This window comes from Bacillus rossius, chromosome 5 (genome assembly GCF_032445375.1).
Source record: "Bacillus rossius redtenbacheri isolate Brsri chromosome 5, Brsri_v3, whole genome shotgun sequence".
In the NCBI taxonomy this organism is placed as follows: Eukaryota; Metazoa; Arthropoda; class Insecta; order Phasmatodea; family Bacillidae; genus Bacillus; species Bacillus rossius.
In genome coordinates this window covers 12,906,212-12,921,532 of record NC_086333.1, presented here as the reverse complement: position 1 = coordinate 12,921,532, position 15,321 = coordinate 12,906,212, and the positions used below count along the sequence as shown (strand labels likewise).

The window sequence follows — 15,321 nt, the reverse complement described above, 5'->3', positions numbered from 1 at the left end:
ATAACACAAAGCTATGAAGGCCTTGCAGTTCCAGTAGTCTGTTGTGGGTTCTCACGGTCACAAGCAGACAACTGGCACGCCTTTGATTGAGGAGGAATGGGTTGGCACAATGTTCACTAGGCTTGCTTGTTCAAAGCATGAAAATTTCACTACATAATGTTTTCCAACTTATTTCTATTTTTTCAAGTAATTATAAAGCTTATTACAACTCACATCTGCCCATCTAAAAGACGACCTGACTTGCAACGTTCACATAACACTTAAAAAAATAATAAATTCGGATGATGTTCAACAAAATTTTTGTAGGTGTTTTAAATTTCAATGTTAAATACAAATTTTTTTAGGCAGTCTTAACTGAAGAAAAAGATTTTGTATAACTTGTACATAGATTTATTTTTTAGTTTCTGCATAAAAACAAAAAGCAGTCTTTCGCTACACAATGTTTACAACAGGTCTACGTATTTCATAACAACACAAAGAATATTTCTCGGCTCAAAATCTTTAACTTATATTCATTTTGATAGTACCAAAACATTATGAATACTCACACACTCGTTATTCTTGTAAATAAGTCCCGTAGTCAATTGGCATCAACAGTACAAGCCAAGGAATAAGATTTCCTTAGGATGGCGGCTAAAATAAATGTAGCCCCATCTTGGGCTGAGTGCCGATGACTGTAGTCACTGAAATTCTAATTTCACATGTCCAAAATTATTTCCGGGATAGTCTGGACCACAGCTGCGAAGTTCATCATTTCATATATAGTTTTAATTATCTTAAGCCACTGCCGAATGTGACTTATTCAGACGACATCAAGCAGCTTCCAGCCACACCGGTAGGAGGAAGCCTTGTGACCTCACTGCCCAACAACACACAGCTTTCAAAACTTCCAGAAGTCCGTGCCTGCTTTAGTTGAATAACATACACTGTGGAATTGCACGAGTTTAGCTTTCTCATCATAGGAATACATACAGAAATTTCCAGAAAGCTTCATTACTGAAAAAAGTCTGGAAAAAAATTAGGCATCACCAAGTCATGTGACTGTCTCTTGTCCTTCCTTTCACTCCAGTAATATAAAATGTTCTAGAAATGAAATCAAAACTTTCACATAAATACAAACATACAATATAAGCACAATAACAATACTGAATGTAAATATACTGAAAAATATCCATTTATACACGTAATAACTTAGTGAGAAAAATAAGAACCAGAAAAAGTATAGTTAAATGCTATTCTAAATTAAACAACTCAACACAAAAATTATTGACAAGAATATTAATAATGAAAAAATACAAGTAAAAAAACTAATTCACTATAACCTTGAAACTATATAATCAGCTGATTTCTTTGAATGAATGAAAATTATTTAAATAGCTGGGGAAGGCAGGGTCTTGCAACTTTACAAGTGTAGTGACACAATCACAACTGTATATGCCTAAACGTTGTTCAATAAGTCTTATCATGTTATTAACTATGTTTTAATTGTGTATTTCAAACATAATATATAATAATGTACCAAACGAAAGTGTGTGATCTTAAGAAAATGAAAAAATCAATTTCCACAATAAGTTCTGAGGTCTCTCACACTAAGTTTCAATGTACTTATATTAAAGAAACGTGAAAAATCTTCTGATATAATTCAATGCGACATTACTAATTCTTTTTTTGTGTTATTTCATAAACAACATATTTTCTATTCAATAGTTTACAAAGGATTTCCAACAGAAAATACAACAAAATAATTTGTAAATAGATACAGCTTATGTCAGAATGATTCCAAGCGTTGCACGATTTTGTCAGTACCAAAAATACAATCGCAAATTGATAATTCTTCAATTGTTAATCTCAAAAGATATTTACTTATTCTAAAACTTGTATTCTAAAATAAATATAATTGCATTCTTGTTTAGCTCAGAGCTTGGAGAGCAGGACTTCTGAGTCTATATTACTCAAATTCATGTCAAAAATTAATTTAAACAGTATGTGGTTCAGCATGTAAGATAAGCTAATCTCATCAGGTTAAATAGTCATTTGAATCAGTTGGCAATGATTAGTATCAGAATGTTTTAATTTAGCTTGGACACCAGGATAGTGGTGCAATATTACCTTTAAGAATCTGATGCTACCTTAAGCGTTTTGATATTGATGTATCGTACAGCTTCCAGCGTCAGTTAGCACTCGTAACAAACCATGATCCTATTTCTGGTCCTGGGGTTTCGGCTGGTGACGCAACAAATGGGGTCCGAGGTTGTATTCAGCTGCAGATGGATCTCGAGAGGTCAGTCGATGTAGTGGATTCATTCTTAACTAAACTGCACCACTAATCTTAATGTTCTATTTGTATTGCATTTAGTTCACTTGTAGAATAATAGTTTATATCGTCTCTTGTCGTGAACTATAATATTAAAGCAATATTTTGGTCTTTTTACCAATTCATGCAATGATTCAAATGTTTTAATATCTTATTACAACCCATATAATATAACATTCAAATTCTTCACTAATTTTCATGGAATTCTTCAGTATAATCTTGTAGAACACACATTAAATAGTTCACTCATCTATCAATGATGATAGTTACAATTAATTACAATCGTTGAAATATACTTCTGACCTACAGAATGGTTTCTTATAGACTGATTTAGTTCTGGAACCTTTTTTGTTGATTTCACATCAAACACAAGCTATCAAAAATTTAGTTCCTTGCACAAACTGTTTTCTTTACAATAAAAGATAAATATACATAATTTTTACACCACTTCTTATTTAATCATACAGTTTTAACTATCTAAAAACAAAACTAAAAACTTGAAAGTAAATAAACATTTAACACATTTTTCCATACATCATAGAGAACACAAGTTATCACAATTTCAATTGTGATTCTGCTGCAACGTCAAATGATGCACATAACTCTGCTACAGCTGCCGGCGGACAGAATGCTTCTCAATGTTGTGCACACACTTGCTGCACTGCCTTACACTGGCTGAACTTAACTTGGTGGTCGGCAATTCATTATGGGCTTAGGATGGTCCGGAAGTTTTGTATAAATTATGTTATAACTTTTATTCAATATTTATTTTCAGTTTATTAATGTTACATCACCATAATTACACTCCTCTCAAGCTTCGTATTTAACATTCTATAAAATTCACCTCATCAATTTTTACACATCTATGATAGTTCAGATGAATATTATTTGCATTATGTGTCAGTATTTAGTAACAAAAATGCAAGAATTAGGTGCCACTTGCTGAGCTCAAGACAATGGGGTATGATTTAAATGAGACACATAAACTAATTCCACCTAAATGTTTACAATTTCCAACCATCCTTTAATAGAAGAACCTGTCTAGTTCAAACTTTTGTATTTAAAAATTTTGGATGGTTCACATATTTTGGCTTATCCCTTAAATTTCTCATGTAATCTCTGTTGAGAAAATATTTTTTTTTTTATAATTTATTTATTTTTAGGATAATTTAAAGCTAAATGTCAGAATGTCTAGCCTACATGCTGAATTTGTGTACTGGAAACCTATGCTCTTTTTAATAAAGGATGAAAGGTGACTGTGAAGGAAAAAAGCCTGGTTAACATTGTGGTATCCACAATGAGAATTTCTTAGGAAAAAACATATGTATACCTACTGTGCCAGTGACTGAAACTCATTGTCATTAATTGCATTACTATTTGACACATAATAAATACAGTATTTTGAACAAGATTTCTTTGTCTTCTGCAGCTCAGTATTTTAGTTTGTTGTATTAGTAACTTGTGAATATCTATCGATTAACTTAGTTTGAATTTTCCTGTTGGTTTCTAGGTTGGTGTTTCAGAAAAAGAAAGCTTCTTGAACATGCTCCGGTCGCCTGAAGTGCATCAAAAGCAGCAGCAAGAGATCCAGAATGTGTCTGTGAAACAGCTGTTTGAGGTGAGAGATGCACCCCCTGAATCGTTCAGTGACTGATCCATTATCAAACAAGTCAGTGGCACTCAGCTACATTCCAGTTGTTGGAGGACGTCTTGCGCCATTAGGTTCTGGCTCGCGTGTGGTGCCTACCTGCTTGGTTTGTTTCCTGCGGGTGGTGGCCACTCATACGTAGTGCTGACTTCCCGGCAGTGGCTGCTCGTTGTTGGCACTGCTTGCGTGTGGTGCCTACCTGCTTGGTTTGTTTCCTGCGGGTGGTGCCCACTCACACGTAGTGCTGACTTCCCGGCAGTGGCTGCTCGTTGTTGGCACTACTTGCGTGTGGTGCCTACCTGCTTGGTTTGTTTCCTGCGGGTGGTGCCCACTCACACGTAGTGCTGACTTCCCGGCAGTGGCTGCTCGTTGTTGGCACTACTTGCGTGTGGTGCCTACCTGCTTGGTTTGTTTCCTGCGGGTGGTGCCCACTCATACGTAGTGCTGACTTCCCGGCAGTGGCTGCTCGTTGTTGGCACTACTTGCGTGTGGTGCCTACCTGCTTGGTTTGTTTCCTGCGGGTGGTGGCCACTCATACGTAGTGCTGACTTCCCGGCAGTGGCTGCTCGTTGTTGGCACTGCTTGCGTGTGGTGCCTACCTGCTTGGTTTGTTTCCTGCGGGTGGTGCCCACTCATACGTAGTGCTGACTTCCCGGCAGTGGCTGCTCGTTGTTGGCACTACTTGCGTGTGGTGCCTACCTGCTTGGTTTGTTTCCTGCGGGTGGTGGCCACTCATACGTAGTGCTGACTTCCCGGCAGTGGCTGCTCATTGTTGGCACTGCTTGCGTGTGGTGCCTACCTGCTTGGTTTGTTTCCTGCGGGTGGTGCCCACTCACACGTAGTGCTGACTTCCCGGCAGTGGCTGCTCGTTGTTGGCACTACTTGCGTGTGGTGCCTACCTGCTTGGTTTGTTTCCTGCGGGTGGTGGCCACTCATACGTAGTGCTGACTTCCCGGCATTGGCTGCTCGTTGTTGGCACTGCTTGCGTGTGGTGCCTACCTGCTTGGTTTGTTTCCTGCGGGTGGTGCCCACTCATACGTAGTGCTGACTTCCCGGCAGTGGCTGCTCGTTGTTGGCACTACTTGCGTGTGGTGCCTACCTGCTTGGTTTGTTTCCTGCGGGTGGTGCCCACTCACACGTAGTGCTGACTTCCCGGCAGTGGCTGCTCGTTGTTGGCACTACTTGCGTGTGGTGCCTACCTGCTTGGTTTGTTTCCTGCGGGTGGTGGCCACTCATACGTAGTGCTGACTTCCCGGCAGTGGCTGCTCGTTGTTGGCACTACTTGCGTGTGGTGCCTACCTGCTTGGTTTGTTTCCTGCGGGTGGTGCCCACTCATACGTAGTGCTGACTTCCCGGCAGTGGCTGCTCGTTGTTGGCACTACTTGCGTGTGGTGCCTACCTGCTTGGTTTGTTTCCTGCGGGTGGTGCCCACTCACACGTAGTGCTGACTTCCCGGCAGTGGCTGCTCGTTGTTGGCACTACTTGCGTGTGGTGCCTACCTGCTTGGTTTGTTTCCTGCGGGTGGTGCCCACTCATACGTAGTGCTGACTTCCCGGCAGTGGCTGCTCGTTGTTGGCACTACTTGCGTGTGGTGCCTACCTGCTTGGTTTGTTTCCTGCGGGTGGTGGCCACTCATACGTAGTGCTGACTTCCCGGCAGTGGCTGCTCGTTGTTGGCACTGCTTGCGTGTGGTGCCTACCTGCTTGGTTTGTTTCCTGCGGGTGGTGCCCACTCATACGTAGTGCTGACTTCCCGGCAGTGGCTGCTCGTTGTTGGCACTACTTGCGTGTGGTGCCTACCTGCTTGGTTTGTTTCCTGCGGGTGGTGGCCACTCATACGTAGTGCTGACTTCCCGGCAGTGGCTGTTCGTTGTTGGCACTGCTTGCGTGTGGTGCCTACCTGCTTGGTTTGTTTCCTGCGGGTGGTGCCCACTCATACGTAGTGCTGACTTCCCGGCAGTGGCTTCTCGTTGTTGGCACTGCTTGCGTGTGGTGCCTACCTGCTTGGTTTGTTTCCTGCGGGTGGTGCCCACTCATACGTAGTGCTGACTTCCCGGCAGTGGCTGCTCGTTGTTGGCACTACTTGCGTGTGGTGCCTACCTGCTTGGTTTGTTTCCTGCGGGTGGTGGCCACTCATACGTAGTGCTGACTTCCCGGCAGTGGCTGCTCGTTGTTGGCACTGCTTGCGTGTGGTGCCTACCTGCTTGGTTTGTTTCCTGCGGGTGGTGCCCACTCACACGTAGTGCTGACTTCCCAGCAGTGGCTGCTCGTTGTTGGCACTACTTGCGTGTGGTGCCTACCTGCTTGGTTTGTTTCCTGCGGGTGGTGCCCACTCACACGTAGTGCTGACTTCCCGGCAGTGGCTGCTCGTTGTTGGCACTACTTGCGTGTGGTGCCTACCTGCTTGGTTTGTTTCCTGCGGGTGGTGGCCACTCATACGTAGTGCTGACTTCCCAGCAGTGGCTGCTCGTTGTTGGCACTACTTGCGTGTGGTGCCTACCTGCTTGGTTTGTTTCCTGCGGGTGGTGCCCACTCACACGTAGTGCTGACTTCCCGGCAGTGGCTGCTCGTTGTTGGCACTACTTGCGTGTGGTGCCTACCTGCTTGGTTTGTTTCCTGCGGGTGGTGGCCACTCATACGTAGTGCTGACTTCCCGGCAGTGGCTGCTCGTTGTTGGCACTACTTGCGTGTGGTGCCTACCTGCATGGTTTGTTTCCTGCGGGTGGTGGCCACTCACACTTTGTAACAACCTGCTGGAGATGCATGGCAACTTGTAGTGCCTGCACTTATTTTGTGTACATATTTGTTTTCCGTATGTATATATATTGTTTGTAAGTTTGTATGTTCGTCCTCACCATTATAGTTCTACAGCTTTCAGTGTGAATGTCAGAAATACAAATAAATTAATATTTGTGTGGACTTCCTGATCAAGGGGAACCTTGGTTTTCTATATTAAATTAAATATGGTGGCTATGCTATCAATATAATGAATGGTATTCTGGCCAGGAGTTTTTGGTGCACTTGATCCATTATAAATGAGTTTATAAATTTAATTGTTTGGTTATCTAATCTGTTCTTGAAGTAGTATTTATTATTACTTTTTGATATGTGTAGTAGTTAGATCCACACATTGTACATTAATTTAATGTTTTTTTTGTTTTTTTTTATTTTACTTTTATTAACATGGTGAATCATTAAAATTTGCAAGGTTAAATATGGGCTAGGATAGTATAGTTGCTCAGTATTAGTGTGAATGTAAAAATTTTAATTATAGTATGCAAATGGGCAAGACAATTGGTTTATTTAATATGTAGTTTCATTTTTTTAGCAGGCAGCTCGAGCAAACTGTGTCCCGAAAGAGCCCCAGAATTACTGTATGCAGCTTTTAACACTTTGTCAACAAAAAGGTATGTACACAGTTTTATCTATTTTTCTTTGGTGTAAAGCTAATTTCAAGCATAAAATACAGTATGATGTTATCCGTTTTCACAAATGTTAAAGAGAGAAACTATTGTCGGAAAAACAGTGATGTTCACGGATATTTACAATGGTTGGGCCAATATTTTCCCATTGAAAGTAAGTTAAGTAAATATTTGCAATTTACTCTGCTAGAAAACAACATATAGATAACTGACGGTAAACCGCATACACTAGAGTCCCGTTATAGAGAGGTGTCACGGTTCCGGGTTTGATCCTCGCTATAACCGTGTCCTCGCTATAACCGAATTGGACAGATTTTGGCCCCCAAAAAGTAAAAATTAACCGAAAATAGCATAAAAATTGTGTTTAAATCTGTATAATTGGAAAATAACAGATTATATTTACAAAATCTTAATTTATGTGAGCAGATGTGTGAATTCTCTTTAAAACGATACCCCACAAGTACGGATGCGATCACCGATTGCGTCAAAATAACCAGAATACCCTACCACGCCACGTAAGTATAGCATCTCAGCCCGCAATTGATTACTCGACTTGGCCCGCGGCCAACACAGCATTGTCCAGCTATCTATTGTCGACGCGGGCTGTCTGCTGGCGGCCATGTTGGTTCGGGATGTTAGTGACAGGCGGCGCTAGTGTAGCGCGACGATTTAATTCCTTACAAAAACGCAGGAGTGCGGCACCGCACGTTCGCCTCAAACGAAATAGTTGCTGGAAAACTATACTTTTTTCATTTAAAGAAACCTGTCAACTTTTTTAGAAAATAAAGACGGCTCTGACTTTATTGGCCTAACATAGTTATAAACAATGTTATTATTCGTTAATGAAAATGTGTCAACAAATTAATTAAGAGCTTTATATTAAAAAAAAAGTGCACATTGTTATGTTTAATGGCAGAAAAAAATAGATTTTGTCTATTTTATAAATAATAAGAAATACGTACAAGTATATGTATATTTAAAGGCTTGGTTTATTCGACTCGAGCATACCTTGGCCTTGAAGCCAGCCAGTGATGCTGTGACTGTGGTCGAAGGCACAGATAACTAATGGAAGTTTGATAAAAGAAAGAAAGTACGGGATTCTATTTTTAAAGCCACGCAATTAGGTGGCGACTGCAAGGCTGAAGAATGGGACAGGCGTAAACGGCAAGATGTCTAGTGGCGAGCGAGAGGGGTGGAGATAAAGCAGACAAATAACAAAGGCGTGCTTCACGGGATCACGCCGTAAATTCCTCAAAAAGACCTCGTTATAGCCGTGTTCTCGCTATTACCGTGCTCGCTATAACGGGATTCTATATATATATATATATATATATATATATATAGACTGATAATATAAAATATTCTGTAATGCATTCGTAGTCCATAGGAAGTGTAAGGATTATGAGAGTGGTATCTTTGCAGGTTTGGGCATTCCTATTTACAACTACTCGAAAAATCCAGCAGATGGCAGTGAAAGAGCACATGTGAAGTTGCCTGGGAAACAAACATTCACTGGCGATGCAGTCACACAAGTACAGGTATAGTAATTTGAGAATTTTTGTGAGTTATCAAAATTAATGATAGGTAACAAAGTAAGATATGAATGAGTCTGCAAATTATAATTTGCATCAAGCCAAATTTAGTAATAAAAATAATGATAATCAAGTCAAGTCTACTGAAGGCTTTATTATATTTTAGTCAAGTCCTTAAAATGGATTTGAGCTTAAGTACTTGCATATTTGGTCTTTTGGCATTAATGAAATGCACTTTAGAATGCATTATGCTAAAATACTAAGGGTCTAATTAAATTATAGGTAAAATAATTCGTACTTTAAGATAACTGTGTCAACAGCTAGAATTTAAATACAAGCTTCTGTTGTTAAGTACTTTCCCAAATAGTGGTATGTGATTTTATGCATACTACTTATGTCATATACGTATCAAGTTTTAACAAAAATACAGTGAAATTTTGGTCCGTCAAGTACAATAATCTCAATCTTCAAACTGAAGCTTCTCGTTCAACTTAACTTGAGTTGTTGAGTCTTTGTTCATCTCCATACAAAATATTAAAGAGCCGTATGGTTTTCCTTGGTACTTAAAAAGTTTAAAGCAAGTGACATTAATGGATCTTGAGTTATTAAAACTTAAAATAATTTTACACTCATTCTTGTATATGTTTGTTATTTATAGCAATTTACAAACACTGTAAGTCCCTGATTTACATTGTCTCAATGAAATATAATCATCTAAAGTTTAATAAATATTTTTCAATGCAAATTGTTAACAGATTCAGAACAACTACAAGTTTAAATTAAATTAATTTTTTTTTATCTTTAGTACACCATTTCCAACATAGTTTTCTATGCTACACAGGCTCAAAAATTTAACAATTTCTTATAAATAGAGGCACGATTATATGGTAAAGCGCGATAAAACGAAATACAGTAGAACCCTGTTATAACGAATCTGAAGGGAGTCAATTATATGTTCACTATAGAGGGGAAACTTTATATCTGGGAAAACTTTTATATTGGTGATACATACTCAAAAGTAAAATCTTAACTACACATAGGCCTAAGCCAAGAAAAGAACGAATGAAAATACTCAAAGCAACAGTTTTATGAGCAAATGCATATATTATTTTTAATGAACTACACATGTACAAACTTTCTATTACCTAATGGTTATTGGACATTGACGTATTATCCTTTTTTCAGGCATTTAATACTCTGTGACGTTTTCGCAGCTTGAGAAAGAAGATTGTTCAGCTTGTTTAATATTGTACTTAATGTGGATGTTGCAATTCCCAGTTCCTTTGCTATTAACACAGTGGGATTGGAGTCTACCTTTTCAATAATGTCCAGTTTATCTCGCACAGATAATGCCTTACGTTTTTTCCGCGTTTTCACATTTTTTTATGTACGTATTTCTTATTGAAGCACATATGCAGCTTAATAACACAAAATTCTTTTTACCGTCAAAAGTAAATAAACGAAAAATAACGAGTCCGGCGCATCAAAGATCACTACGTATCATTTAGTATCGCAGTTGCTAAAGCTGGAACGAAATTTTCTCACTTTCTATGGAAAAATTTACTCCACAGAGTTCTATCTAGTGGTAGTCTTACGAACCTTACTCGATCAAAATGTCCGAAACGTGAACGATAAAAATGAGACGTAAAAATATTGAATTTGGTACATATGTATTTGTGTGGTGGTAATTTATGTTTAATTTTGATAACATATTAAATGTACACGCGTTCGCCCATTCTTTAATTATGCAGGGAAAACTATTTTTTATTTTCACCTAACTTATCACCATTTATGGCTACACGTAGCCCACCGAGGCCACTCGAATACGACTTGTTTATAATATGAACAGTGGACAATAGTAATGGGCAGAACGGTTCTTTTGACCGAACCGGTACTTTCGGATCAGTTCCGTGAAAGATTCGTTCAGAACGATTCGTTCATCTCGGTCATTTCGTTCTTTTCTGTGAATAGGATCTGGCTCTTTTATCAGGTGTCGTAACTCGTTCATCCTTTAGAGTATTGGCTACGTGTTTGCTTCCAGCCTCCCCTCGTTATCGCGTGACCCGATAACGAGAGGAGGCTGGATCGCGTGGGTGGTTATCTTTATCTACTCTGCATGGGTAAATGAAATTTCAAACGTCTAGTTGTATACTGACTGTTAAAAAATTATTGACTGTTGATCGCTGCAAATGCTTCATGCAGTGATTCTATATAATACGGAAGCATTAAATCTAAGAATGTTAGGTACGAAAGTGATCTTTCTTAACTTTAATTTGTAATCGCACTATTATAGCTAGTACTTGAACATTGCTTTTCGTAGCCAGTGAATCACAGTTGCGTATATGAAACAAGATTATTTATATTGTATTACTTTTTAAGTTACAAATATTAATATACAGGCTATTTACACTCTAGAGAGAGTAAAGTGTTTACATGTAGACCAACACATTTAGAGAAAAAAAGACAAAAATTGAATACTACTACTGCGATTCAGTATGAAGAGAGAAAAATGAAGTAGGTACATTAATTAACACCTAAATGGTAAGTGTTAACATTTGTAGTTACTTTCCCTGTTATTTTTAATTCCTTTTTTTTTTTCCCCCCAAATTTGTGTATGTGAATGTGAAAACGCAATTTTAAACCACTACTTAACAGTTGACATTTTCAGGTATATATACTTTTCATGTTACCCTATTTTATTTGATCAGTTATCGTTTGCTCTTATGAACATGCTCACGCTGTGATTACTAATTCTTCAGACTCCTGACGTCATGAATCATTTCACGAACGAATCAGACCGGGCGCGTGGCCGGTTCTCTCATCTCGTTCTCTCGTTCTCTCCGCGTTTTCGTTCTTCCGAATCTTTCAAGGTACCGGCTCTCAAAGAGCCGGTTGGTTCTCTCGTTCTCTCCGCATTTTCGTTCTACCGAATCTTTCAAGGTACCGGCTCTCAAAGAGCCGGTTCTTTACATCGCGAACGAATCGCAAGATTTCGTTCTCTCAAAGATTCGTTCTTTTTGAACGAATCGTTAACGAACGACCCATCACTAGTGGACAATCGAGTAGCGTATTGTGGAGAAAAACTTTAATGTGATCCAGAATAAACGTTTTGTGAAAAAACTTGTAATTATATGAAAATATTTGAGATAAATGTGCATTATGTCGGCAAAATTTGTTCGTGGTACACAGGAAAACGTATCAACATTGACAAAAGTTGTGCGCTATATCCAATAAATTAATACATAACCTCACATCATTTTGCCGGGACTGAGACGGAAATTCACAATAAACGGGAATTCATTATAGGCGGGTTCACTATAAACGGGTTCTACTGTAACACCGAAAACCGCTTGAAAACACGAAATAAAACGAAATTGTGCGAAATCCGCGATATGTCACGAAATTTCGTCTATCCTGATTATTTTTTTTTTTTTTTTTTTTTTCATTCTGTAAGGACAATTCACTATCTTCAGCACAATCAAATATTTCTGATAGTAACTAGCAGCCATATATATTATATGCGACGGTGATTCATTATAGATTTTAAAATGAAGTCTCGGAATTAACGTAATATTTTCTTTAAACGGTAATCCTGTGTACCATAATAATTTAAGATGTTGATACAATGATACAATGGCCGCCGTTCACTTTCTGTAAATACAAAAATAACAAACGTCCAAAATATGTTTTTTCTAAAATTACGTTTTTAATCATTAAAATATTACACACTAAAGCGCATTGCTTTTACTGTTTATTTAAAATAAAGTACGTAGGGTACGAAAATAAAATTAACCCTGCTTAACGTAACAATTGTAAATAATAAATAGTACATGTTTATGTCCGTATTAATTTTCACGTACGTATGTTGGTATTCGGTATGCGTTTGTATTCGCATCTATTCTCCATTGTTTTGATCTTTCCAGCACGGCGAGTTTTTGCGTATTAAGAGGTTAAATTCTTCCTATGTGATTAAAAATTTTTGATAATGCCTAAAACGAAGGTTTCTGCCAGTGACCGATCAAAAGAATTTTCCAGCGAAGGACTTTATTTCAGTGATAAAATTTTAATATGCAAATTCTGTAACTGCAGGCTAGACTACGAGAGACGCGATACGCGTGAAACATGTCGCGAGTGAGAAACATAAGCGTTTGAGGCAAAACTCATCTGTTAAACGACATCCTTGTCTAAGAGTCTTTAATGCCATTAATTTGCTGTTCAACCCAAGAAATGTGAGTAGGGTTAGCATAGAAGATGCAAACCTACAGAAGTCTCTGCATAACTTGCCTTCTGTTTCCCATCTTCCCATTGATACATTCATACATGGCTATGTTGCTTTCAAAAAAATAATTGAGGATGAACTTTCATTGCCAGAAACAAGCCAAATTGATGTTGCAAAGGTACTTTGCTCCCTTAAAGCGGTCTACAGTGAATTTGCTCAAGCCAGTTTAAGGGCAATCTGGTTCCCAACATCAAATGTTGATGCAGAACGTTCATTTTCCAGGTACTCACCGGTAGTTAGTGACAGAAGACAACGTCTCACTCCAGAAAATATGGAAATTTAACTATGATAGCATTTCAATAAAACCGTCTTAATAGTAACTTTGGAAGTGCTTAATTGTGTAATTTTGTAGTGTATGTGATTGTAATTAAGTCGTGAAATTTTTAGTAGTTATTTAAAAGTTTGAATTTATGAATTTGCAAATGAACTTAATTATCTATGAATTTGCAAATGAACTTAATTGTAATTAGATCATGAGGTTTTAGTGTTTATTAATATTTTGTTTTAATAAATTTGCATGTCGTACAGAAAAGCAAGAAAATTTTGCCGTGGGTATTTTGAGCAAAAAAATAAAACCATATAACACCGAAATCTTTATTTCTTTACACCAAAATTTGTCTTAAAATAACACCACAAAATCTTGACTCTACTTATAAATGATGACTATGCTAACGTCCTATAGTAAATAGCATGCATCACACACTTCTTGGTGTCTCATTTCATGCCAGTTCCCATCTGTCTGCAGGCGGATTAGTCTGTCCTCCAAATTGTCGTACCTCATTTCGTGAGCAGTTCACCGCCCCATCAATGAGATTCCCTTCCCCTTCTTCTGCTGGAATTACATTCCTTAGAGATAGAGCTCTACTTCATTCTGTTGTTTACTCACATTACCATACAACTCCGTTTAGGTGCAGTGGAATAGTTGATTCACATGCCTATGATAGTGGTCCGTTGATTTCAATAGTTACTTACCAGTTATCTCACTGTAGATGTATCCTGCTTATTTTTCTTTACTAATGTTGGCTTCATTACACCAGGGTCATTTTAATACAAAGTTTATTGTTGTTGTTGTTGTTGTTGTTGTTGTAGTAATAATAGTAGTAGTAGTAGTAGTAGTAGTATAGTGAATGGCTTTCGCTAACAGCTATATAATTTTTTTTTTTATTTCAGTGTTAGCTTACCACTAAGGCTGTGCATTTCTGGTTTTTATTAGTCGTATCTGGAACCATGAAAATCAGTGATAGCCGAGTGACCAAGTCTGCCTTAACTTAAACATGAGCACCTTCAAATTTAATTTAATATTTAACATGTTTATTAAAAAATATTTCAACTGAAAATATTTTTTAGTAGTATTATATTTTTTTTTACGTTCCTAGTTATCACTAAATAGATGATTGAATACAGCTGATGATGGTTATTATATTCTGTACAATACTAGCACAACCTATGTTTGAACTATGAAGTTTGTCTTTTTGTCAGGTTAGTACGTAGTGAATTTTTTTTCCCTCTCAAATACATTGCTGCTGTAGTATATAGTATAAAATGTTTTACAATTATCTTAAAGCAATTATATTGTTACATTTGTTTTACACTAAAATTAATTTTTTTAAGTATTTTACTAGATTGGTAATTTCAAAAGATGGCAAGCTATGGTGTGGTTCTTGATTGGACTTATTGATTGCTCCTAATAGATTTCATTATCATATCAAAGGTAGAAAACTTTTTCTGTGTATAGTATAACAGATATACAAGCTTGTACTGAACTTAAGGGGCCTCCCTAGTAGCATCAGAAGTTAGCGGAACACTATGTTTTTAAAATAATGATGGGACTTTATTAATCGACACTACGAATCTGAAAATTTTTCACCCACGAGAAGATAATACACGAATTGTCTGTATCATTTTACATTTTTGTTTTTTTCTATCAAAATATGAAATAAAAAATCACCAACTTGTCCAACTTTGGGGCCATTTTATACTGCTTAGGAGAATGACAGAAAAAAAGTACAAGTCTAGAAAAAAAGATAATTTTTTTCTGAAGAAATTCGTGTATTTAAAACATATAGTCATCGCTTTGAATTCCGAGATATCTTTTCCACAATTTCCGCAAATCCTGAAAGTTTTCCA

The 15,321-nt window shown here is 37.8% G+C and overlaps 1 protein-coding gene across 3 annotated transcripts in view; it reads left to right on the top strand.

Moving 5' to 3' along the window:
* LOC134531598 (5'-3' exoribonuclease 1) overlaps nt 1-15,321 on the top strand; it is a 373,786-nt gene that overhangs the window by 316,736 nt on the left and 41,729 nt on the right. For 2 of the 3 annotated variants that reach the window (XM_063367328.1, XM_063367330.1), the window contains exons 28-30: nt 3,825-3,932; nt 7,290-7,368; nt 8,806-8,921. In XM_063367328.1, the coding sequence (XP_063223398.1) occupies nt 3,825-3,932; nt 7,290-7,368; nt 8,806-8,921 (303 nt within the window). The remainder of the gene's footprint in view (nt 1-3,824; nt 3,933-7,289; nt 7,369-8,805; nt 8,922-15,321) is intronic. The other variant, XM_063367329.1, reaches the window with a different exon arrangement.